Below are 24,231 nucleotides of genomic sequence, written 5' to 3'. Positions count from 1 at the left end.
TGCACGAGCTGTGACGATGATGTTGATAAAGCAATGCGGATAATCAAATTGCTGAAACCCGATAGGAAAAAAAAACTCCCGAGCCGTATAATGAGCTTATGAGCCTGCACCGAGAGGGGAATCGAACTGTTACCACTCTTTTGCCAAACCAAATTAAGCCTGCGTGTTACATGTTACAGGTTGATGATCCGTTGTAGAATTGATAAGGAGCTTTTATGTCACGTTACATTAAACCTATCGTACGATTTTCTTCCTTTTCTTTTACACAACCAAACTGTAGCATCAGACTATAGGTTCGTGGTTCTTCAATTTTTTTAAAAAAATTATATGTTCTATGAAATATACTGTTGAAAATGGAGCTCCATCTTGTTGGTTTGATGTGGTTTTAAAATTTTTGTAAATTTGAGGGCACCTATGCACAAGTACTTCGCAACAAACCCGATTTTAAACATTATTCAGTAGCGTGCCAAACATTATGCATGTCCCATATTAACAATAACATCATTTATCATATAACTGAATTTTAAATTGTACTGCAAATTAGGTGATAGCCTAGTGGTTGGGCAGGCGCTGTCCCTGCCACCCGACCAGGGGCTCGAACCCTGCGTAGCACCAAAACAATCCTCTCGCCCGCCCCTTGACCAAAGCACAGTTGGTCCCAGCCCTGGTCGCTGATCTCCCCGTGTGCACGGTTCGTCCATTTTCATGGGCACTATGTACGGATGGGGTAGGAGTTCGGTGATTTTCTCGGCCTATGTAGGAAGGGTCTCCTTTCTTTCGTGAATATACCGTGGGGTGGTCTCCCCTACCGGTTGATTTTTTTGAATTTTAGAACATACTGAATGTTGTCTTATCATACTTAAATACTTAAATGTTTGACAAATTTTATTGTCCTCGTCATGATCTTATATGTATGATCCTACCGGTCCCATGAGATCCTGTGTATATGACCATATAATTTTATAAAATTATAAGACCAACACATAAATCCATATCATACACATCTTATAAATCATTCTACAATCCATATCAGGATTATAATAACCTTGGGCAGGGACGCCATTAGAGATAATAAAAAAGGTAAATTTTACTATCTTGGACAATTCACTTTGGGGAATGTTCATCTAACCCTTTATACAAAATATTGCCTTAATTTACTCCCAAAACTTTTCAAAATACGATCAAATCACCATATGATAAAACTTATCTCCTGCTCCTCATATTATATATGTTCTATATTCAATTTTTGTGGCCTGATAATGATATTGTACCCTATGTCATAGAATTAATTTAATTCAGGGCATTTCATGTGACTTTAACAATCAAGGTATGAAGATGACTGGTAAATAATCAACAATTTGTCGAAGTACTTTTTTAACATAGGCCATGAGGACATGTATCTTCACATGAAATTTGAACCCAAAACACAATTAGTATAAGGAGGGATGCTTAAATTTTGTAAGGGTTAAATTATATTTACTTGAATAGATTGAAGCAATAAATCGAGTCGATACTTTGTATATCGGTCAAATGAATTGTTCAGGTGGTAAAATGAACTCTCTCAAAAAAACTTTTGGTCATAGTGCATACCTCATAATCAAATTGTTATACCGTTCCTTTTGTTCAGAGAAATGAATAAAAGATATTTCCTACACTGCTCCCTTAAACTTGAAATATAAAGAATAGTTGAATTCGCGAGACATTCAAATTCAATTTTAACTATTCATTTCTCTTATTATGTTGTTATAAAAAGAAAAACAAGACAAGAATTACACTACAAAGAACTTCCCTTCCCTGCCCAATGTGTAGGAGCTTCCAACACGAACTAGTTCTTTTTATATTTTCCATTACAACCAAATTATGATCCCATGATAAATAGGCTTGACTATGAAGTTTATGTATTGTTCAATTAGATGTTTGTTAGAAAAACAAAGCTAGAATATTCGAAAGCATGCACGCTTGATAAAAGTTAAATCGAGGGAGCTTTGGCCTTCGTCCTACTACAAAAGCGGCTTTAACATATCATTTCTCTTCAATATTTCAATTGATATGAATCAACACCATATTAGAGCATCTCCAAGAGCTCTTGTATCTTGGGTGAGTTAGCTAAAAAAAAGAAAAGAAAGACAAAAAAACTCATATCCAACAGAAACTCTATCTACCTCGTCTTCTATTCTCGTTTTCTATCCAGAGGGTGTCGCTGGCCATCTTTGCCTAGTGTTGAGTGCTAACCATTCCTTTTTGGATTTTAGAGGAGCTGTTGGATTTCGTCCTTTTTTCGCTAGCTATTTCGTTTTACATAATAGCTATATTAAGATTTTAGCTATCCATAGATACAAGAGCTCTTGGAGATGCTCTTATATGACTTAAAATCTAAATCCATTGATACAACCTTTTGGCCCTAGATAGAAATGGATACATTTTCACTAATTATCAGCCATGAGTAAATGCTAATAAAAAATGTTCTTTCCATCAATACTTCTTACAACTTACAAGCACGCACAAAGCTAGTGTTAAAGTTGATCCAACTGAATGGGTCCAAAAGAATCATCTCGAGTATGCATGGAGTTTCGTTTTTTTTTTTTTGAAAATTTCAAAACTCTTCCAAAACTATTTCCAAGTATTCATGGGTTCATGGCTGGTTTCTTTTACTGTACCAAACCAAGGCAGTAATAACGTGATAATGTCCTAAACTCTCTGTTTGACGGAGTTCCATGGGGAGGAAGAAGAGAAATCACTGCGCCAAAGAGCCCTTCTAAATAGGCCAGCTCCGAAGCGAACTCGACGACTCGTCCACCTCCTCCCGCATCCCCGCCGCCGCCGCCTTCCACCCCACCTCCACCTCCCCGGATCCCGCCACACCGCCGGGATGGAGGACGATGACGAGTTCGGCGACCTCTACACCGACATCCTCATTCCCACGCAGACCCCCGCCTCCACCTCCGCACCATCCATCCCTGCTCCCGTCGAAACCCTACCCCGCCCGCATCCAAACCCTAATCCTACCCCCGCGGCGGCGGCGGCGGCGCCGGTGGAAGACGACGATGACTGGCTCCTAGGAGGGAGCGACCCCATACCCGGGGTCGACCCGACCGGTGACTGGGCCGACGAGGACGACGATGGAGGCGCGCCCGCGCCGCCCGGGAAGCATGAAGCTGCTGCCCTTCCGAAGCCGCCCCCCGCCGCGGATGACCTCGATCCGCTCATGGGTGGCGGTGTGGGCGACTCCGGGCCGGCCATCCCCGGGCTCTCGTCATCGGCGGCAGCTGGTGCGGCCGGCAGCGAGGATTGGGACAGCGATAGCGAGGAGGACGACATCCAGATCGTGCTCAACGAGACTGACGGTCGCCGGGGGCTCGGGGAGGACGAAGGCGATGATGAGGACGGCGAGGACCTCGTCATCGTCGCCGATGGACCACACATCCCCGGGATGGAGGAGCAGGATTGGGGAGAGGACCCAGCAGCGGCAGGGACGGAGGGGGAGCGGAAAGATGGTGGCGAGCCTGGTAAGGCGGTGGCAGCCCCCGGCGGGAGGATCGGGTACAGTGGCGGCGGCCCAGGGTTCCATCCGCAGCACCATTCCATGTTCAAGGTCAGTTACTTGGGCCCAGAAGGCGTACGATGCGCTCTGGCCACCCCTGCAGAGGGAGACGGCGCAAACCTGGTTGCAACTCACTATACTTTATGTTGTACTGTGTTACTTTGTGGAAATTTCTTGTCTACTTTAGTTTCTTTTACAATCCTTTGCTTACCATTCCACAATGTAACTGTAAATGCATTATAAGCATATAAAGGAAGAGAAGAAGGCAACAATCCAATGATCTTGCATTTTCTATTGGATGCTTCCATTCCATATAGCATCTTCAAACGCTCAGCCCTCCCTTGGAACGGGTGATCTCCATGTTGGACTAGCTATCATGATGGTAATATTGAGGCTGATTGGTGCTAAGTCGGAAGTCAGTAATCGAATTTCAATCTACGTATGCAGATATGAGCTTTACGAACTACAAAGCTGTCCGTTTTGAGAGAATGATGCCACTATTTCACTTGTACAGAGGTGTGCAACATATCCAGTTCACTAATATCGTCGCTGTCCTGTCGATAGGGGCACAGAGTAGTTGATATCGTCAGGCTCAAAGTGCATCTCCATGTTTGCCAAGCTGCCATTAATTCAAAGCTTGCAGTGTCCTAAAAAACCTAGCTCTTTGGCTACTCAAAGTTATGGTGCTGTATGTGCTCTAGTCTCCCTGGCTGCAGGTTTAGAATTTGATAGATAAGTTAGGTTTTTTAGTGTTGACCTCAAAAGCAAAAAACTAAAAAAACTACGATTTGCTGCTGATGGATATGTTTCCTTTTCCTCACTACCAACAGAAATATGGCCCTGCTTACCTAGAAGAACTGGCAACAGCATGATAACCATACTGAGCCTCTTAGACCTTCATGTTGTTCAAGGGAGGTTATACCTTGTAGGCTTGTATATACAAGTTGGTGTAGCCTTTGTCCCAAGGAGCTGAAACGTTAGGCTTGATGCTAATCTATTGTGAACACTTTATCACTGAGGATCAATGTTCTTACGGCGTTAAGGCGAGTTGTGACGAGTCACCACCGCCTAGCCACCTAGGCGGGCTAAGGCGACGCCTAGGCGGGCCAAAACAGAGGAGCGCCTTGTCGCCTAGGCGATGCCATAAGAACATTGCTGAGGATTTTGTTTCGCATGGATTGTTGCATGACCATTAGTGCTAATATTGAGCTTAAATATGGTAAAACCAGTTTATGGCTTAGGCATGTATGAATAATATCTTAATTTTGTGGTTTTGATTTGTCTAAGATAATTTGCATCAACTTCATTTTTTTGTTTATGGAAGGAACTGTTGATTTCTACAAAATGGGTGTGTAATATTGGATGATATAACAGTCAGAATCCTTATTTTCACGCAATGTTTCTTGAAACTACAATATCTCTTACACTGGAAAAAAACAAATTGCTGTATATGAACAGAAGTGTCAGCTTAATATCGATATAGCAGTTAAAGTTTGTTTCATTGACAGCATGATATGTATTTTTATGCATCACCTATTCCCATGACTTGCATGTCAGCAAACTGATGATATTTAGCTACATTTGATAGGGCAAGAACTTCTCACCTTTTTCTTGTTTCTTTTACATGAACTAGCAATTTTGTCATGTTATTTCAGTTGATTAATGCCAATAACTGTTTTCCCACTTTCCTGGCTGTATTTTTTTTTAAAAGTTAGTTTAGCCTAACTTGCTTGTGACTAAAGGTTGTACTTTTTTATAGTTATTTTATGTTCTCCTTGTTGATTCTTTCTTCATATTGCAGTATGTACGCCCCGGCGCTCCTGGAGCTTCAATAGGTGGGGCTCCTGGTGGTGCTGGCCAGTTCCGTCCTCCTGGGCCTTCAGGCCCTTTCTCTGGTCGTGGAAGAGGTGATTGGAGGCCTGCTGGTGGTCGGGGCATGAATAAAAACTTCCATTCAGGATATGGAATTTCTCCATGGGGTGGTTCAGGGCGTGGTTTTGGTGGTGGACTAGATTTCACACTTCCTCCTCACAAGTGAGTTAACTGATAGCAGCAATAAATATACTTCAGAATACAGCGTACCCATTTATTTTCAATTCTTTTGCCCTTGCGAATGTCTTACTGATTGTCCCATCTTTAATCATAATTCTGTAGCAGTTGCCATTTTTTTATTGTATGGCTCAAGTCCATAATAGGCAGCTATAAACACTTGTGTGATGTTTGTACATCCAAGTGGACGGGGTTGAGGTTATAACTTGCTGTTGGAACCGAGTCTTCCATGAGCTGCAATATAAGAGCATCCTGTACAGATTAGCATAGGGTGTATACAGTTCGTACTGACTACATTGGACACATTGTGACTATCGTATTTATATGATAGTACATAGTAGTGGCAGTTCTGTTATGTCAAAGAACCCCATGGAGAGTGGCATTAGTTTATAAAGATGATATTCCATTAAGATGGAAGGTGACAGGCTGGAACTATTTTGGGTGGGAAGTTCTTATATTGACATTTGTGAACTTGGGCTGATTCATCCATCAAACCTAATGGTGGTTGTTTGAAAGCCAGGTCACATGAATGAGCAATATTTTTTGTGGTGGGAAAACTAGTAGAAATATTACCTCCATTTTGAAATTATAAGGTGTATTTCGTTTTGTGAGGACAAGGCTTTGACCAAGAGTTACTCTATTAATATTTCATTTATGTGATGCAAAATTATACACATAAGAAAGTTTATTTAAATATGAATCTAATGGCATCAGCTTTGTGTCACATAAATTATATGCACTACAATAGAGTAATTGTTGGTCAAAGGTTTGTCCTCAACGAATTAGGGCTTCTCCAGTGAGAAAAGGAAACCGATGCATCGTCCTCCGTGGCTGGTGCAGGAGTCGAATCAACCACTGATGCACCTCGAACCATGTAGGAGAGAGAGAGAGAGGAGTCGATGCATATCTTTGCATTGATTCATCAGCTGCAATCAACGATAAAAAAAAATCGATCCACTCACTGGCCTATGTACGGCTACAGCAAGATGAAGGGGACCAGGTGGACCCATACCACTGGAGAAGAATGGGGAAAATAGAATCCTGCGCATACGTGTGTACTTTTCTGCCGATGGTTCGACTCGCCACTGGAGAAGCCCTTAAGCCTTATAATTTCAAGTGGAAGGGATAGCTTGTTCCACAGAGGAATGCCTGATCCTGAAAGTTTTATATTTTCATGTGGGCATGGGGCAGATGATTTACCTCTTGTGTCTGTGATCAACCAGGTCTAACATAATGACATTTTTGATAAAATGAGGAATACATGAATTTGCGTTTATTTATTAGAACATAGCGCACATGACAAGAATTCATGAACTGCAGATTTTTATTTCTTATCAGAGCTTGTAGACTTCCCACTCATATTATGTTAATTCAGGACATACTGTGATATATCTGTTCCACACACAATGGTATTGATCCCTATCACAACCTGTGTTTCCCAATGTGCCATATGGCCATGATTTTTTAGAGTTTGTGAAATGTCGGTAAGTTGGAAGAGAGTTTGGGAATCCGGATCGGGGTTCGCTTAATGGGGTACTTGGCTTGGTTAGTTCAGATTCCCAAATCTTATTGTATATATTCACAGCTTCCCTTTTCCCCAAAATGTGCTTCCCTCACTGTACCAAATGTCAAGGACACCGGCGTCTAGGGTAGCAGGGCCATGGCTACGGAGTTTGTAGCCGAAGCCGGTAGGGGCGCCGGGAGTTTGCCCTGGCCGCCCAATGTTGAAGGAGGTGAGATTGAGAGAAAGAGGGAGATTAGGGGATTGATAATTCTCTGCTTAACCCTTAAGGATCCGAGTACAAGAGTTTATATAGGCAGTTCACCTCCTAAACTTATGGAAATAACAATCAAATATTATCCTTCCTAACTTCTAGCCACTAGACTCGGCCTCCTTGGCGACGTTGCGCACGCGTGGGCGGCGCTGGTACTGCCGCCCCCCACATGACAAAAAAGGGAAACCGATTAGTTTGTATTTCTGTTGTGGATTCAAAATCGAGCAATTGATTACAAAATCCCCAGAAAGACCAGCTTTCAGGCAGTACTCTGCCTGTTTTCTGAAAATACCAATCTAAAAGGTTCGTTATTTCTTCTTGAACCATATTCGGGTCATCACAATCGGTTTCGAAAACTTTTGGCAACTCAAGAATGCGGTTTGCATCTTGCTTTTTTTTTGTATAAATTACCAACCTCGAGTCACGCAGATGTTTGAGAACATGGGACTATATAGAAAGGTGAATAAATGCTTCATATTTACCCAGTTACCTAAGCTTCTTTCTGCACACAACAAAATTTTCACCACTTTTATATGTTTTTTTTTTTAAAAAAAAATCACCTTCCCTGCTGTTAAGAAACAGCTATATCTTGAATACTGTATGTATATTTAAGCAATCATGTGCGACATTTTCGTTCACACTTGATACTATATAAATCCATTGAACATTCTTACCAGTGAGCACTGAACGTGGGGATATGCTTACTGGATTATTGTAATACTTTTGATACTCAAACTTAGAATCACTAATAGTACTGTGTTGGATGCCTGCGTCCTAGTTTCTAGGATGAGATTAAGAGTTCAGAAGCAATCCCAGTTAAACTACATTCATTATTTTCGTCTAAAGATAATTTATTTTTTTAATTATGGTTCTGTGCTCATTCACTATTAATTTATAGCAAATATTTATTATTATTTGAAACAGGACAATATTTGATATTGACGTGGATACTGCATTTGAGGAGAAGCCATGGAAGTACCCTGGTGCAGATATTTCAGACTTTTTTAACTTTGGCCTTGATGAAGAGAAGTGGAAAGACTTTTGTAAGCAGCTGGTGAGTCCATTTCTTACATCTGGCAGTGCATATATTTGTTTACCAAATCCATGCATTTAAGCAATAAAATTTAATATCATCAGGACCAATTGCGAATAGAGTCCACAATGCAATCTAGAATACGGGTGTACGAAAGTGGCCGCTCAGAACAGGTAGATACAATCCCATTATGCAAAATATTATCCTGTTCTATTTGCAGTGATGATGAATAATGTTTTATTGATTTGCATCTAGGATTATGATCCAGATTTGCCACCAGAGCTAGCTGCGGCTACTGGTCATCCAGACATATCTGTTGATAATCGCAATAAAACGGATAATGGGCATACGGATTTCAGTGCTCAAGGAAGGGGTCCTGCAAACATTCGGACTCCAGTGGTATTGAGTTTCCCTCCACCTCTGGAACTTTTATGTCTGATTCATGTTTTCTTTTAATTCTTGCTTGATATATTATAGTTTATGCGTGTAAGATAGATCATCACTTCCAAGTATTGGTATGTCCTGTTGTCGGTATGTCACATATTGATATTTTTGTTCCACGCAATCAGTCCAGTGCTTCATTTTTATAGTTATCTGTAACAGAGAAAACATGAATTTATGTCATTAACAGCCATTCATCTATGAGTCTTTTCCTGTTTAACTACTAGCACGTGTGGGCTTGATCTACAAAACCAATAGAGATTCCATTGTCTTTTCTCCCCTTGAACGTGCATGTGAGTGTTAATGTTTGAAGTTTAGCACACACATACTGTTTATTTTTCTTAATTTTTCTGTTCCAGCCTGTCTACATTATGCAGTAATGCGAGTTTGCTTTTCAGATGACAGGGAGACCTATACAAGTTGAAATGCTTTACTCAGATCGGATTCCATCTGCTGATTCACGCCCACATCGAATGCGTGATTCAGATTCTGTTATTGAGGTAAATTGTTATGATCTGATCCATGTTACATCTGTTCTGAAACATGTTGGGGGTTTGGACTAGATATTCATTATCCACGCTTAACATTTCCTTGCTTTCCAGATTGTGTGCCAGGGCCGTGATTCAGTGGATGATGATACAGTGGACCAAAATGAGAAGAATTCTCAAGAAAGTAATAAAGGAGCCCATGATGTTGAGGAGGACAAGCCCTATCCATCAAATATGACCAATAATTCCGGACATAACTCAAATTTGGGGATAAAGACAGAACATAAGAGGCAGTTACCAGTTTCATCTGAAAGTGATATGTTGTCCACGGATGTCAATGCTCCGTCTCCCAGCTCCAAAACAAGAGGTTCTCCTCGTGGAGCTAGGTATGGCGTACTCGAACTTATATGCACACTGGATAACACATTATTTAGTTCATGTTTTTGTGATTCCATCTGTGTAAATTTCATTGATGAGGTCATTGCACGTGCTGCACCTCTTTGTTGATCCTTGTGCTATGTGGGAGGCAGTGTTATATCCAGTGTTATATTTAAACACAATGATCAGCTTTGCTGCCTGTTGTAACATTGCTGAGCTGTTTGGAGGGAGGGACTGGACGCACAATTATCGAGCTGGGACAGTGGTGATGGCTACATTTTATCTGAAGCCAAAAGAATGAACTAGTCTGGGGCTCTGGGCAACTGAAAATCTAAAATTTGAGCCTGAACTAACCTGGTGAATTGTTCAGTATTTTTGTGACCTAGAGACTTATTATGGTAAATTTCCTGTTTTCCAGTGTTTAATCAGGGGGTGGAGCATAGTAAATATGCTGTTCCACAAGAACCTGCGCCATAATTTCTCCTTCCAAATTTTGTGTCTATTAGATTTAAGAACAAAGATTTTCTGCTGTAACTACAATTGTTCTTTCATTAGATGCTATATGTCCTATAATCAATGAAAAGTAGGGACAAGTAGGAACTAGACATCTTACTACCGCCAACAATTCATTCTATGTGTTTGACCCTCTGAACAAAATTACGGCTCATTTTACTCCCCTAAACTATTTGAAGTGGTTCAAAACTCCAATCTACTCCCTAATGGAAATTGTCTTATATGTCTCTCCTCATAAAATTTGAATATTAGGTTTGAATTTTGCAGGGTCGTAGCTGACATAGTATCCAATTTTGTTTAACTTGAGTTGCTTCATTTTAATGTCTCTCAAACAATATTTACGTTGATGCCTTTGGCCATTCATTTGTTAAGGTATATTTCTAACACTTGTCCCCAAAATTTTGTCATAAGGTCATTGAAAGGAAGGTCCTTGGGTCAGAAATCTATCCAAGAAATTGAAAGCTCCAATGAAGTAATACCTCGTCAATCATCCTCAAAGAGATGCCATGATTCACGGAGAGAGAACCCTATTGAGGACCCAGAAACTAAGGGTGACTCAGAAGGGTCACTTGTTGCTGCTGCTGATGTGGCAGATAAGCTGAGTACAGAAGATCACCTTGATGATGATGATGATGATGATGATGATGATGATAGGCTCGCATTGGTTGATAGTGTTGAAGGGGATGGTGATGATGCTACCTCAGACCCACCTAGTGATACAAATGAGGATGATAACTTGGGTCACTCTGGTAAAAAGCAGAAACCTGTATCTATGGTTGAGCAACCAGCTGGACACAATTACAGTGAACCTGATGAATTGAGGACTAGTGAAAATAGTAAAGGGAGGTCTGGTAGCAGCAAAGATCAGCAGAAACGCCTTGAATCTGGTGAAGAAGTTCTTCAGGATAGGCACTCAAGGAAAGTAAATGATGTAAGAAGGCATCATGATGTGGAAGAACGCAACCTCCACCGAAAAGGTGAGTTTTCTCGAGATGGCAAACCAGATGTAGAAAGGTCACATTTGCCTCCCAGAGGCAGGGAAGATATCCACCAGTCTTATGCAAACAGAGATCGGGTTGACATACGGAGTAGAAGTTATGATAGGGTAAGAGAGACAGAAATTTGGCCTAGGAGAGAAGATACTGTTCACAGCAGACGAGGTAAAGAGGAAGATTTGAGGCTGGAGTACAATGCTGAAGTTGGTGCAAGGCATAGAAATAAGGTGAGGCCCACTGATAGGAATGATAGAGATGAAGATCTTCATTCACGTAAGCGTTTGGATGATAGTGACTGGAGGGGCTCTCGACAAAGAGAGCGTGGTGATATAGTTTTGAATCGCCGTGATAGTTTGGACGATTCTCATATCAAGAGAAATAAGGACGATGAGAACTTGAGGAGAATGAAGCCTGAAAATGAAGACGTGCATGGTTGTAGAGCAAGGGATGATAATAACAGAAGAAAAAGAGAGAGGGATGACGGAGTTGATCACAAAAGAAGAGATGATAGTGGTAGAATGCGTGAGAAGGCTGATGATCGTCATCATGCCAAACACAAAGATGACAGTTGGCGACAGAGAGAGAGGGAGGACAGACAGAGACCCAAACATGAAAATGCATCAACCCTTCAGAGGGAAGAAGGAAGAGGAACTGGTCGGGGTAGTCGGGTTATGGATGATAAGTTAGTCAGTGGTGGTAGGAAGAAGGATGAACTGAGATCTTCGGTATTAAGCAAAGAAACACAAGAGCGTACCAGGCAAAATGAACCTTCAAGGAGAGGTCAGGGTGCGGAAGAAAATAGCATGCAGAATAAAGGGCGTTCTGATGGACATCCACGTGATGACAACTCAAACAGTGAGAGGAACTCCAGGCAAGAAAAACAAAACAATAATCGTCTACCTGGTAGTTCTGATGCTCGCCACGTGGGTAGAGATAGGCATAGGGAGAGTGCAAGAAAGGGCAGAAGTTCAGAGCCTGGTGAGCACGATCTCCACAGATCGAGCAAAAGGAGACGTGAAGACCATGAAAGCCATCGCACCGGGAAGGTACGAAATTATTTGGAACATGACTCCTACATGCATAGCCATTAGAAATCCAGGCTGTAATGCACCTACTACTTACAAGAAATATGAAAAATAAATTAGATAGATAAACTGGAATTTTCTGTGTATGATCATTAAGTGAAAAGTATATATCGGTCATATATATTCTTGATAAGCACTTAGGGGTTTTATTCTACAGTGCTTATGATGACTGTTTACATAAATCTTTGAGTGCTGACAAGTCGGTGGTTTTTCAGTAATCTGGCCAGTGATAAAATTGTTTGCATAAAGCTATAGGTTATCTTTTTTGAAAAAGAGGTAAAATTTTCCAATGCGCTAGGATCCTGTTTTTACTTGGATTTGCATAATTTGTATTAGTAGTACAGTGCCCATGCTTTGCCTCCCGATATTTTTTAGTTTTAAGAACAAAATAGTAACACTTTATATGTTGATTTCAATTCAAGAAGCACTGTGCCGATAGAGTACTCCCTGCACCCTGAAATATAAAGTATCCGAGCATTCAAAATAATGACATGCAAAGATGCCTTTTTTTTTTTGCTCTAACCATCCTCTTTAATAGCTACCAGTTAATGAGATGCAACGTTTCCCTTTAAACCATGCATCACCCAAACAGCCAAGCCGTCTTTGAAATCCATCAATTGACATTATATTTCATGTTAGTGTTTTGCTAGAATATCTTATATTTCATGGCGAAGGGAGTAGTAGCCTAGTAGGTATGGGATACCTTGATGTATTTTATGCATCATTCATTTTTCAACATTGAAGACTCCCATGTAAAATAAGCTTGCCTTACCATCAACTGGCTGTACCCTGTTCAGGTTACTAATATTGTATAGGGGGAGGGACAACCGAATAGCAATAACTATATGAATTTACAACCACGAAATGGTAAAGTGTCAGAACTCGATTTGCGTTGATTGTAAGCGTGGGCGACTGGAGGATGGGGACTCGTGTCCCGGCGGCGGCGAGGCTGCAGCGCCGTCCTGGCGGATGGTGATCAGCGAGGAGCGTGTTGCGCGAGAGACCAGATTGATCTCAGGCTTAACTGACTTAAGTACAGAGTTACAAATATATAGTTTAGTTTTCACAACCAACTACAGATTACAAAATATGAATGTAAACTTGAACCGCTTGGAGCGTGGGTGCGTCGCGACGCGCGTCGAGCGTGGGCGTGTCGTTGCCGTTCATCCCTGGCGCCTCCTATGATAAACATTGCCGGTCATAACATAAAGTCACCTAAAGCAAGTGATATGTACACTAGTAAATTGAACTCCCGCAAAAAAGTAAAGAATTATGTAGGGCCCTTTTAGGGATCCATCCAGTAAGCTCACTTGAAAAGAAAACTGAAATCATATATGCACTACTCTGAGATCAAGTAATAGCTGTTACAATACTGAGAAATGTGCATATAGCTCACCAAGCCGGACCAGTCATGGGCGTGCTTGTTTGTTACCGTTCTGGATTTGAGTGTGCATGCTTCTATTTCACCAAGACCTATCTGAGAAATTAAGATGTGTACATAGAGTATGAATTGCATCCATCTGTTGCGTCATGTCAGAATGCTAATATCTTCAGCCAGCCTAACTGCTGGAAAACAAGCAATAACTGCTGTCATGTGAGCTCTGAGTGTCTCTTCTGATTCCACTTTGTAGTCAGTACAAAGATGGCATCTTCAATAAGGTATGAACAACCATAGTTCTTTTTTAGGAATGCAAACCTACTAGTGGCCCTCTGTTTGAACATTTGTTTTTTTGCGGCAGGGTTACAGCTTAACTCTTCCACATGTGAACTAGCCTGGTAGACCATCTATATTATGTTCCTTTATGTATCAAATTAATAGATTTCTATGTTAGTTATACAACCCTAAACTAACCTGCAATTTCTAGGGCTCTCTAGGAGTTGCTCCATCCAAGGCTAGCATCAATAAGGAAAAAAAAATAATCATCATTAGGCTTCACAAAATAACTTTGGTGCTGCATGCTTCTATTTCTCGCTCCTTTGTCATGGAACTTGTAGGATTCTGGATACTGATGAATCAGGTAAGGTGCAGAAGATTAGACTAATTTGGAAGGAGTACTTTTGCACCTCACCCAGAAAATGGAGAAAAATAGGAACCAATTAAGTAAGGCAGAGAAATAAACCAATATCCATGCTTCTAGTAGAAGTGACCATCATGACGAAAGAGTCACCTTGGGAGTGGGACTGTATCCATGTGGATCAACATTGTGTGAGACTTATGAGTGGAGACTGGACAGGTATACATTATTATCTAATATTTTTAGTGGCTGAGTGAAGATCTTTACCCCTGTGGGGTTAAATTAAACAGTTAAACCACACACTAAACCTATGGGTTCTATACTTCTATTGTTTGCTGGTATAATTTTTGGAACATTAGTTTCCCCCCCTTTTTTCTATCAGGCAATATAAACAGACATGTTGAATGGTGCCTTGCTTTATCTACTCCCATGTTTGTTTGTCATGCAGTTGAATTTGTTGCGAAGGCAGAAGATGGATGCATCCATTTATTGACTGAACCACTAATACTTCTGTTCAAACTGAATAACATGCATGTCTTTATCGCATATCTGTTCATTCCAGGATTTCTTAAGTATACACGCATATCACATATTTAAGATTTGTTTGAAGTTTCCCTTCATAGCTCTGAATTTGTTGTATTTATTGCAACTGTCCTTTTCTGGTCAGTAGTGAGCCTGATCCATATGTGTATTCATTGGGATTATATCTGTGGTCAGATCTAAAGAATTATTAGCCTAGTGGTTCTGACAATGTGACACCTGAGTAGCAATTCCAGTGCCTGGATATAACTCCTGGAGGGAGCAAATTTAAGGGATGGTTTAAAAACCTCCCTCGCCGGCAACCCATAAAATAGTGGCAGTGTGCTGACCTGGTGTGGCGGCTGCCATTGCATTGCGTCTCCAGCCCAGTGAACGGTGTCTCGGTCCATGTTATGGAGTAGCCCTAGGGTTTGCACTGCCAGGGTTCGGAGGGTTTCTCAGCTGGTTGAAGGCTGAGGTCTTTCCCCCAACGGCCAAGTTTTTTTTTTAAGTCTGTGGTCAGCAAATATGTGTACTGAATAAAAGCCATGAAGCATGATTGTTGTAATTAATGAGCACTAGATTCTTATGAATTAAATTTGCCACTTTTGCTTTATACTTTTTAAAAATCCTCTTTTGGTCATATTTGCCACTCAACAGCTATGAAAATATAACTCTGTATAGGTTGAAGCAAAAGAGGCGAATGAGCAAGAGAACAGTAGAGGTCATGCGGCCGCATCCAAGAAAAGTCAGAATCCTCAACCAGATAATTCATTGGTGAATCAAGTGGAAGAAGAGGCCATATCAGATGATGAAAATAATGAGGATTCTAGAAGGGGTCGCTCTAAGTTGGAGCGATGGACGAGCCACAAGGAGATAGAATATAGTAATATAGATGATGATAGTACACAGACATTTTCAGACATCAAAGCTGATGTTCAAGCCCCTACTACCGATGAGTTAGGTAAATCTGAAGTTTCTGCTGCAGTTGGTAATTCAGATATCAAGAGCAGTGTTGATACTGGGCAGACATCTGATAAGATAACTGAAGGGCGTGACCGGCATCTAGACACAGTTGAGAGGCTCAAGAGACGAAGTGAGCGTTTCAAACTTCCCATGCCTGGCGAGAAGGATGCACCGCAAAGCAAAAAGGTGGATAATGAAGTGCAGCTTCCCCAAAATGAATCTGCTGCTGCTGATATGGAAGTGAAGCCAGAGCGGCCAGCACGCAAGAGGAGATGGACTTCTGGAAGTTAGTTGAACTGGAAGGACATGTCCACTTGAAGAAATTTCAGATTTCATGGCAGATGCTCGCACTTGGCCATGTTTTTTCTCTTAAAATTGAAAGTTGAATTGATGTATGGTTTCACTGTTTAACTTGTACCTGTACGTGTAAACTTACATAGTTGTTTTGTGACTGGGAACTGGATACTGTACTTAACACCATCCATTTCCCGCTATAATTCCGGTGACCTCAATGTGTGGCACTGGTGCCACTGTACTCTGGATAGTTCCTGAGGCTGTCATGAGCAGCAGCTGCCTCAGGAGTTTCCCAGTTGAATGCCTGGATCCGGCATGAGCTACATTTTGAAGCTGGAGGCCACTTCTCCGGATAGTGCAGATGCCAGGTGGCTTGGAAGCACTGGATTTTGTAACAATCTTGTATTGCTGCAAGTTACAAGCTGTGGACCTGTGGTGGTTGGATGTTTCCTATGTGATATGGCTGCAGAAGCAATAGGTTTTAGAGATAAAGAGCTAGAGATTTCAGAACTGATATAGCCACTAATTTGTATGCTTAATATCTCACTAACCATGTACATTCTTATAAACATATACAACTGGCGTGCATGGGTTATTGTGTGCACCAAGGGAGTTTGTAGTGTAGTCCTGCATGGTGCACTGAATATTTTGGTCAGAGCAATAATATATATACATGTAGGCAGAAGCATAGGATTGTTTACTTGTAGAATGTAGATTAGCGATGGATGTAATTGGTTCGTTGTGGAATTTTGCTAATCATACAGAGTTCAGAATCGCACGATCTAACCTGATTGAAATTTGGCGCTGCAGATTACTTGCTTGCTATCTGTTGTGTTCTTAGATTGGCTGTTGCAAGTTCGAGTCTATTTGCTTTGCTAGTGTTGCTTCTGGTCCTGGCCAAAACGTCCCATGCCATACTGATTCTGTTTCCTGAATGCGTTTTTGATCGCGGCACGTGATACAATAAATTTGGCAGGTCGCTGTTTGTTTCCTAAACTTTTTTTTAAGCTCCTGTCACATCAAAAGAAATTTTACCATTTAGAAGTATCAAATAAAATTTATTTATAAAACTTTTTTTGACAGATGGGTGCTAATTTGCGAGTTGAATCTAACGAGCCTAATTAAATCATAATTTACTATAGTGATTTACTATAGTGATGCTATAGTAACCATTCGCTAATTATGGACTAATATACCTCATTAGATTCGTCTCGCAGTTTAGATTTAGAGTTTTGCAATTAGTTTTGTAATTAGACTTTATTTAATACTATTAAATACTAAAATTCTTTTTGATGTGACATAATTCAAGTGCACACAATGCAAGCATTCTCTGGTCACCTCAAAGTACAAAATTACAAAATCATCGTGGTCGTATACACGCAGCTCGCTTTTTTTTTTTTGGAAAGAAAGCTCGCAAATCTTCATCTCCCTGACCGTGGTACTTCACTTCAGTTCGAGGTGAGGTTTAATGTTTGGTTCAGCTCAGTTGAGCACTTCATCTGTATCGCCGTGGCCTCGGCACGCGCCGGCGCTGCAATCCACGGGGCGGCGTGCCCCCTGCACCTGCTCGTGCTCTCTCGCAGCGTGCCCCTGCCCAATCATCGTGTGCTCCAGTGGCCTGTGGGCAAAGTGCCTGGCTCGGTCCCGCTGCGTGCCTGAAGCCTGCCCAGAAGCCGACCCACGGCGGGGCGCGAGCCCCACCCTCCTGACCGCGAGCCCCACCCTCCTGACCGCGTGCCCCCGTGGATCACCCAGAAATAGACAAATAGCTGCCGTCGCTCTGCGCCCAGCACCACGGCGGCATGTGCCGGCACAGGATTTCCCGGCACCGGCAGCAGCCCCGTTCAGGACTAGCATTTTTTATCCAGATTAGTGATGAGTAGCAATATTTTGCACCGTTGCTCGCTCACTCAATTGTGTATAACAGTAAATATTACCAGTCTACTAAGTAGGTTAGATTCCTGTTTTGCAAAAAAAAAAAGTAGGTTAGATCCCCCGTCACATGGTCCTCCAACTCCAAGATGATTTCGTCGGCCATATCCTTCCCCTGGTGACCGCAGCAAAACTGGCGCCCGCGCACCCGGTCTCCTCCCACGGGTTGGCACGTACCCCACACGAGCCGCTGGCTCCCGTTTCTGAAAGCCTCCCAGAGACGGCAGAGAGAGAGAGCCAGCCAAGATAGCCCACGGGTTTCCCCCCAAAACCCCGGCACACCACCCGCTGGCCCACACCCACGCAATCCGGCGTCTATAAAATTGCCCGGCGCCCACCCGCCCCCCGAGCCGGCAACAACTCGTTACCGCGATCAGTCCGAGTACAAATCGATCCGTGTCGATTAAAAGCAGGCAGGGAGGCAGGCAGGCGATGGCGCCGAGCGCGTCGATGCTGTTCCTGAGCTACCACCAGCTCCACCAGCCGGCGGAGGCGGCGCCGCGCAAGGAGGAGGCTGCTGCGGCGGGCGCCTTCCGCCGGCTCAGCTTGAGCAGCGCGCTGAGATCGCTCCCTATGTTCGAGCGGCGGCGGGAGGCGGCGCCGGCGGTGTGGGCCGAGGGGAAGATGGTGCGCGAGCGCGACGCCGGCGATGGCATCTGCAGGTCGTCGCCGCCGCCGGCGGCGGCGGCGGCTAACAAGGAGCTGGAAGAAAAATTCGACGAGGCGCTGCGCCTCAGCTGCTTGTCTTCCTGAACGATCGAAAGCAGAGACGCATGCATGCCGTTCCCCCATCAAAGCGAAGGATTTGCTTCTTTCTCGTGTTGTCGAACACTACTACTAGTATGTACATAGCATAAGGTCGTAGCTAACTACTGCTCCTGCTCTATTTTGATCTGTGCATATCCTTCCTTTCGCAAAATCTTTGTAAGTAGACTCCTGCCGTTGTCGTTATCGGATCAATCTTGTAATAAACACGTGTTATTTTGGAATGAGTTTGGCTGATCTCTTTTCTTCAAAAAGAAAAAAAAAAGTTCAGTACCTCATCAGCCAGCCCCGTGACGATCGGAAAACCAACACCAGCACGTCGAGACTCGAGAGCAACGGCGACGAGAATCCCCTTCCGTGATTGGTCGCCACGCCATTGTGGCAGTGTCAGAGCAGAATAACACCGTTGACAAGTCAACGGATCCTCTTTACAGTTATGGGCCTAATCTCATCCAGACACCGACCCGGTTCTGCCTTCTGAATCCAACTACTGGATTGAGCTGAGGCCCATAACAGTCCGAGTCCGAACTCTAATTGGGCCGCGGGGAACACAAAACCATCCCAAAAGCGCCCACCGTCACGCGGACCCGCGACTTGTCCGTCCCCACACGACTCCCCGCCGGCTACTCTCCTCCCCCCAACGGCGCTCCGCCCGCTGCTCGCCGGCTTCCTCCCGCCAGCTCCAGTCCGCTTGCGATGAAGGTAAGAGACCGCTGGATTTCTCCTATCCGTTTGAACTCCCGCTGGAATACTCTCGCTGCACCGCCCGCTCCGGGCTGGGGGCTCGGAGGTTGTTGTTCTCCGCGCGCGGGCGCTAGGTGTTCGACGTAATGCCTCACCGAGCGCTCCCGTGCAGATCGCGGTGGAGGGTTGCATGCATGGGGAGCTGGACATCGTCTACGACACGCTTCGCAAGCTCGAGGAGGCCGAGGGAATCAAGATTGACCTCCTCCTCTGCTGTGGCGACTTCCAGGTGCGTGCTCCCCGTCCTCACTTGTGGTGCGGTTCTGCGGAGTAATTCGACGTTTGCATGACATGGCATATTGGATGCGTTTGACCAAAATCTCGCGTGCTTGTTTTTTCCATGGCAGTAAACGGAAATGTCTATGATATTCAGTAACGTTTGATGGTACTGTAGTACTCTAGATGTTAACATGGCATTGCATTTTTTTTCCAGGCTGTTAGGAATACAGATGATTTACGGTGTGTTAACGTCCCACTAAAGTATCGTACCATGAACTCATTTTGGAAGTACTACTCAGGACAAGCAGTTGCTCCATACCCAACCATCTTTATCGGTGGAAATCATGAAGCATCTAATTATCTGTGGGAATTGTGAGTCGTTGCTGTTTCTATAATTTGTGGTTTTCGTTTTCCTGTAGTTTTTTGTTAACATATCTCCATGTTCATTTGCAATTAACTAGACTTGCCTCTCACAGAATTGGGCAAACTGAATTTAGTATTATGAACATGTTTTAACGTAACTCAAGTATTGGGTGACTATTGTGGAACTATGGTATTCAGTAGCCACCACTATAGTCCATTAGTTCAGGTCTCCAGGATGCCTGTACTCAGTGTATGGACCAGATTAAAACACTGGCATGTACAGGAATTGAACCCACTCTTGGTTGTTATTAGAATAGGCTTTCTTTTGCTTCTAACTGACAATTTATGTAGATATTAATTACAAGGAGATTAACAGTACAATTGTTCCATACTGCACGTAAGTTTGATGGGTTTCTTTGCTCATGGTGTAATGCCTGCTATTTTGTGCTGTGCTCTTATTACTATCAGGTACTATGGAGGATGGGCAGCACCTAACATATACTTTTTAGGGTTTTCTGGTGTTGTTAAGTTTGGAAACATCCGAATTGGTGGACTGTCAGGAATACATAAGCAACACAATTATCACTCAGGCAAGTCTATTTGATTTTACATGGATGCTTTGGTTTTGTTATTCTTTAGCCTTTGCATCTAGAAGATAGCAAAGGAGGGAAGCCTGATGAAGAATGACCCAACTGTAAATTTTGTAATGCACTCACTCATTCCTCTACCTATGCAGGACACTATGAGAGGCCTCCATACAATGAACAGACTATACGATCTGTGTACCATGTTAGGCATTACGATGTTCTCAAGCTCATGCATTTGAAGGAGCCACTAGATATATTCTTATCACATGATTGGCCTCTGGGCATTACTGAGTATGGGAACTGGCAGAAGCTCATTCGCGCGAAGAAGCACTTTGAAGAAGAGGTAATGTCAACTGGCTTAAGAGAATGCCTTATGTTAAAGCTTAATGGCGTGGCATCATGATTTCCCCAATGACATTTAACTTTGTGAAAATGTCTCAAGACAGATTCAAAGTTAGTGTGCCAGAATACTGTATGATTCGTTCTGAGAACCAAAAGTCCAAAACACCCTGTTAGTTCTAGAATATGTATTGGTCCTTGCATTTTTATGAATAATAAATCTTGCCAAGAGTTACCAGGTGAAACCTGGCCAACCCATCTGTTTCTCAAGCCTTGACTCCTTTACCAGGGATAACTGGACAACTCTCTAATCTGAGCTCCACCCCCTTCCTGTAGATTACCCTGGTTTTGTTTTGGGCCTTTGGCTTGACGCTGGACATCTCCTTTGGGTCCAACTTTGCTATCTTCTTTTACTCAGGGCCTAGAAATTTAGTTTATTCTTATTTGGAAAGGCAATAGTGTGATAGAAGTAGATTACTGTATATGCATACGTGGTTTCTGTTCATAAGATGTCTTGAGTTGATTTCGTTGTGTAGTTTGAATGAATTCACTTTCTTACATAATACATATTTCATTCTTACCTAACTCATGTTCATATATCATCTGGAATGTTGCTGCATCTGTATATTATACTATTGTCAATGTCCATTTATTTTCAGGTTAACAGTAGAACGCTAGGTAGCAAACCTGCAGCTGAATTACTGAACAAACTAAAACCGCCCTACTGGTTTTCAGCACATTTGCATTGCTGGTTCCCGGCTATCATCCAACATGGAGAGAATGGACCTACAACGAAGTTTCTTGCCCTTGATAAGTGCCTTCCTGGCCGGAATTTTTTGCAGGTTCTCTTTCCTTTCGGGATAGTTGCTATATTATGAGTAAAGTTTTGTTTATATGTTTGTCTCTGAGATTGACCGTTCCATTTCAGGTTATAGACATTCCATCCAATCCAGGACCACATGAAATCCAGTACGATGAAGAATGGCTTGCCATAACAAGAAGATTCAATAGCATTTTCCCCTTAACTCGAAGGCGATTTACTATGCGGTTGGTGTATATAATGTTCTTTGTTTGTTAGCATATAGTCACTACTCTGAAAGTTTTTTTTTTTGCCATTGCTAAATGTGGAGTTGTTTAATTACTTTACTGAAGGGATGAGCAGCTTGACACTCAAGATGACCGAGAATGGATTCGGAACAAGTTGAATACTAGAGGGTTTAAGCCGTTTGACTTTGTCCAGACTGCACCATCTTTCAATCCTTCCAATCCAGTCTCCAATTCCTCCATAACAAGTAAGTTTGATATTCACATCTTAACTATGAGTTGTAAACAAGCCAGCTTCTATTAAAAACGTTTGATTGTGTCAAATTTCTCAGTCCTTTAGTTTGGTGCATCATGAATTTCCTTTTGACGCTATTGCCTTTCTATTGAAAGACGCAATTAGCAGAAAAATTTTATGTGACTAAGCATTTCCAGTTATCTTTCAACAATTACTGCATATAACTCAGAAAATGTTTGAATCTATTTCCTTTCTTATCAAACTGCTGGCTTGTGCTTAAAACATTTCTCCTTTCTTATACACAGGAAGTTGCAGGAATCTACAAACTGAGTCTTTCCTCCAGCTTCTGGAACTCCCATATCTGCTGGACTCATCTAACTCTGAGGGGGTGTCTTTTGTTAATGGTTAATGCCATTTCTGTTATATTAATATAAGTACTGTATTTCATATTTGTAAAGGCTAGAGTTAGCAAAGTTTTGGCTGTGTTTGGTACTGTTTTCCTCCGTAGATAGTTGATACTGTTACTTGGTCTCTCGAGCTTCTGATAATTTGTGTTTTTTTAACTTTTGTTTTACAGAGGTCGATAGAAACGAGTCAAGCTCTCAGCCAGGAAACACGCTTGATGATGAAGATATAGAACTACCGGATGAAGATGAAGATGCCATAGATGAATAGACGACGATGAGTGAATGAGCCGGAGTAGTTGGACAAGTTCTGTTGCACCGTCCCAGTTGCAGGGTTTGCCTTGAGGGATGGGTTTGTCTCTGCTTGGTTATGGGAGAATGTCTGTGGACTCGCAGGCTAGCCCAATGCAAACTTTCTTCGGTGTTGAATTGTTGGTATCGTTCAAAGTTCGAACTACATTCGCACTGATTGTTCAGCTAATTCACAAAACATGTGTATTTGGTGGAAAACGTTAACCCAAATGACATCTACTAGCAAAATCGAGTTCAACTTCCTAAAACCATATGTTCTAACATGCATGTGTAACTCCTAGTCTCGTTTCTAGAAGATTGCTCAGTACTTGGATCACTTTATGTTGCGCAAAAGCTTGTCACGACTCATTCCCAAGGTGACCTTTTCTTTTATCAACAATGTCTCTGTCGACTTTACTTATTTTCATCCATCTCCATACTTGTAGTATCATGGTAAGGCAGTAGTTTATGACTGAATGCTGTAATTCACCGTTTTTTTAGTAGTAGGCTGAAACTAACCTGCAGTAGTCAGTTCCCACTATTTTTGTTCCTTGACACAAAACCTACGTGTTAGTACAGGAGGTTATTGTGTTTTCCCTGTTGGAGATCATTTTCTTAGATCACACTATCAAGCTTAAAATGACTTTGTCAGATCACAATATCACATTAGGAGAAACAACTCATGGACATGGACATTATTTGCCTTGACCATGCATTGTACTGAAGCTAATCCTGCAACCGACTACACGTCTGAAAACAACCTGGCGCCGTTCTACCAGTGTTCTGATTGCTTTGCTCATGCCCTCAACGAATGCTGTTGCCAACGCCTCCCATTATGCCACGCGCAATCACCTTACTCGGCCTCTCCGGTCTCCTCCCACAAAATCTTTCTCTGACCAGGGTGAGCTATCATGATTGCTTAATTTCTTTTCCTTTTCCAACAAAATTATGCTGAACTGTTCCAGTTTCTGGAGAGTTTTTTACTAGTTTCTCAGCAGCAGAAATGCAGAATTATGCTTCCACCGGCCATATAATTAGGGACTTGATTGCAATTGGTTGAGCAGGTAATTTTCAGGGGGGGACAACATCTCTATCAGTGATGGGGGTTGAGAGAGACTGCTGGAAAATTTCATCAATAACCTAATGCTTGGGATCCTAGGGCAAGCTACAAGATTGTTTCAAGCCCATTGGCCTAAAAAGATTTGGATCTTGCCAC

General features: G+C 42.5%; 3 protein-coding genes across 3 annotated transcripts; all 3 read left to right on the top strand.

Moving 5' to 3' along the window:
- Nucleotides 1-2,741: 2,741 nt before the first annotated feature.
- LOC120692682 (FIP1[V]-like protein) lies at nucleotides 2,742-16,884 on the top strand. Its single transcript, XM_039976058.1, has 9 exons — nucleotides 2,742-3,592; nucleotides 5,343-5,575; nucleotides 8,290-8,419; nucleotides 8,503-8,571; nucleotides 8,654-8,797; nucleotides 9,238-9,339; nucleotides 9,442-9,713; nucleotides 10,630-12,259; nucleotides 15,517-16,884. Exons 1-9 carry the CDS (start codon nucleotides 2,870-2,872, stop codon nucleotides 16,087-16,089), a joined length of 3,876 nt encoding a protein of 1,291 aa, XP_039831992.1. The 5' UTR covers nucleotides 2,742-2,869; the 3' UTR covers nucleotides 16,090-16,884.
- Nucleotides 16,885-18,356: 1,472 nt separating this feature from the next.
- On the top strand, nucleotides 18,357-19,026 carry LOC120691280. The gene has a single exon (XM_039974320.1). The coding sequence runs from the start codon at nucleotides 18,457-18,459 to the stop codon at nucleotides 18,775-18,777; it is 321 nt and encodes a 106-aa protein (XP_039830254.1). The 5' UTR covers nucleotides 18,357-18,456; the 3' UTR covers nucleotides 18,778-19,026.
- A 312-nt stretch (nucleotides 19,027-19,338) lies between these two features.
- On the top strand, nucleotides 19,339-23,352 carry LOC120691279 (lariat debranching enzyme-like). Its single transcript, XM_039974319.1, has 10 exons — nucleotides 19,339-19,491; nucleotides 19,646-19,762; nucleotides 19,967-20,124; nucleotides 20,584-20,705; nucleotides 20,852-21,045; nucleotides 21,701-21,883; nucleotides 21,970-22,088; nucleotides 22,194-22,333; nucleotides 22,626-22,724; nucleotides 22,898-23,352. Exons 1-10 carry the CDS (start codon nucleotides 19,486-19,488, stop codon nucleotides 22,993-22,995), a joined length of 1,236 nt encoding a protein of 411 aa, XP_039830253.1. The 5' UTR covers nucleotides 19,339-19,485; the 3' UTR covers nucleotides 22,996-23,352.
- The last annotated feature ends 879 nt before the right edge of the window (nucleotides 23,353-24,231 follow it).

The sequence above is a fragment of the Panicum virgatum genome, chromosome 9N, assembly GCF_016808335.1.
Source record: "Panicum virgatum strain AP13 chromosome 9N, P.virgatum_v5, whole genome shotgun sequence".
In the NCBI taxonomy this organism is placed as follows: Eukaryota; Viridiplantae; Streptophyta; class Magnoliopsida; order Poales; family Poaceae; genus Panicum; species Panicum virgatum.
The sequence above is the reverse complement of the archived record's forward strand: the minus strand, read 5'-3'. Positions and strand labels throughout refer to the sequence as shown.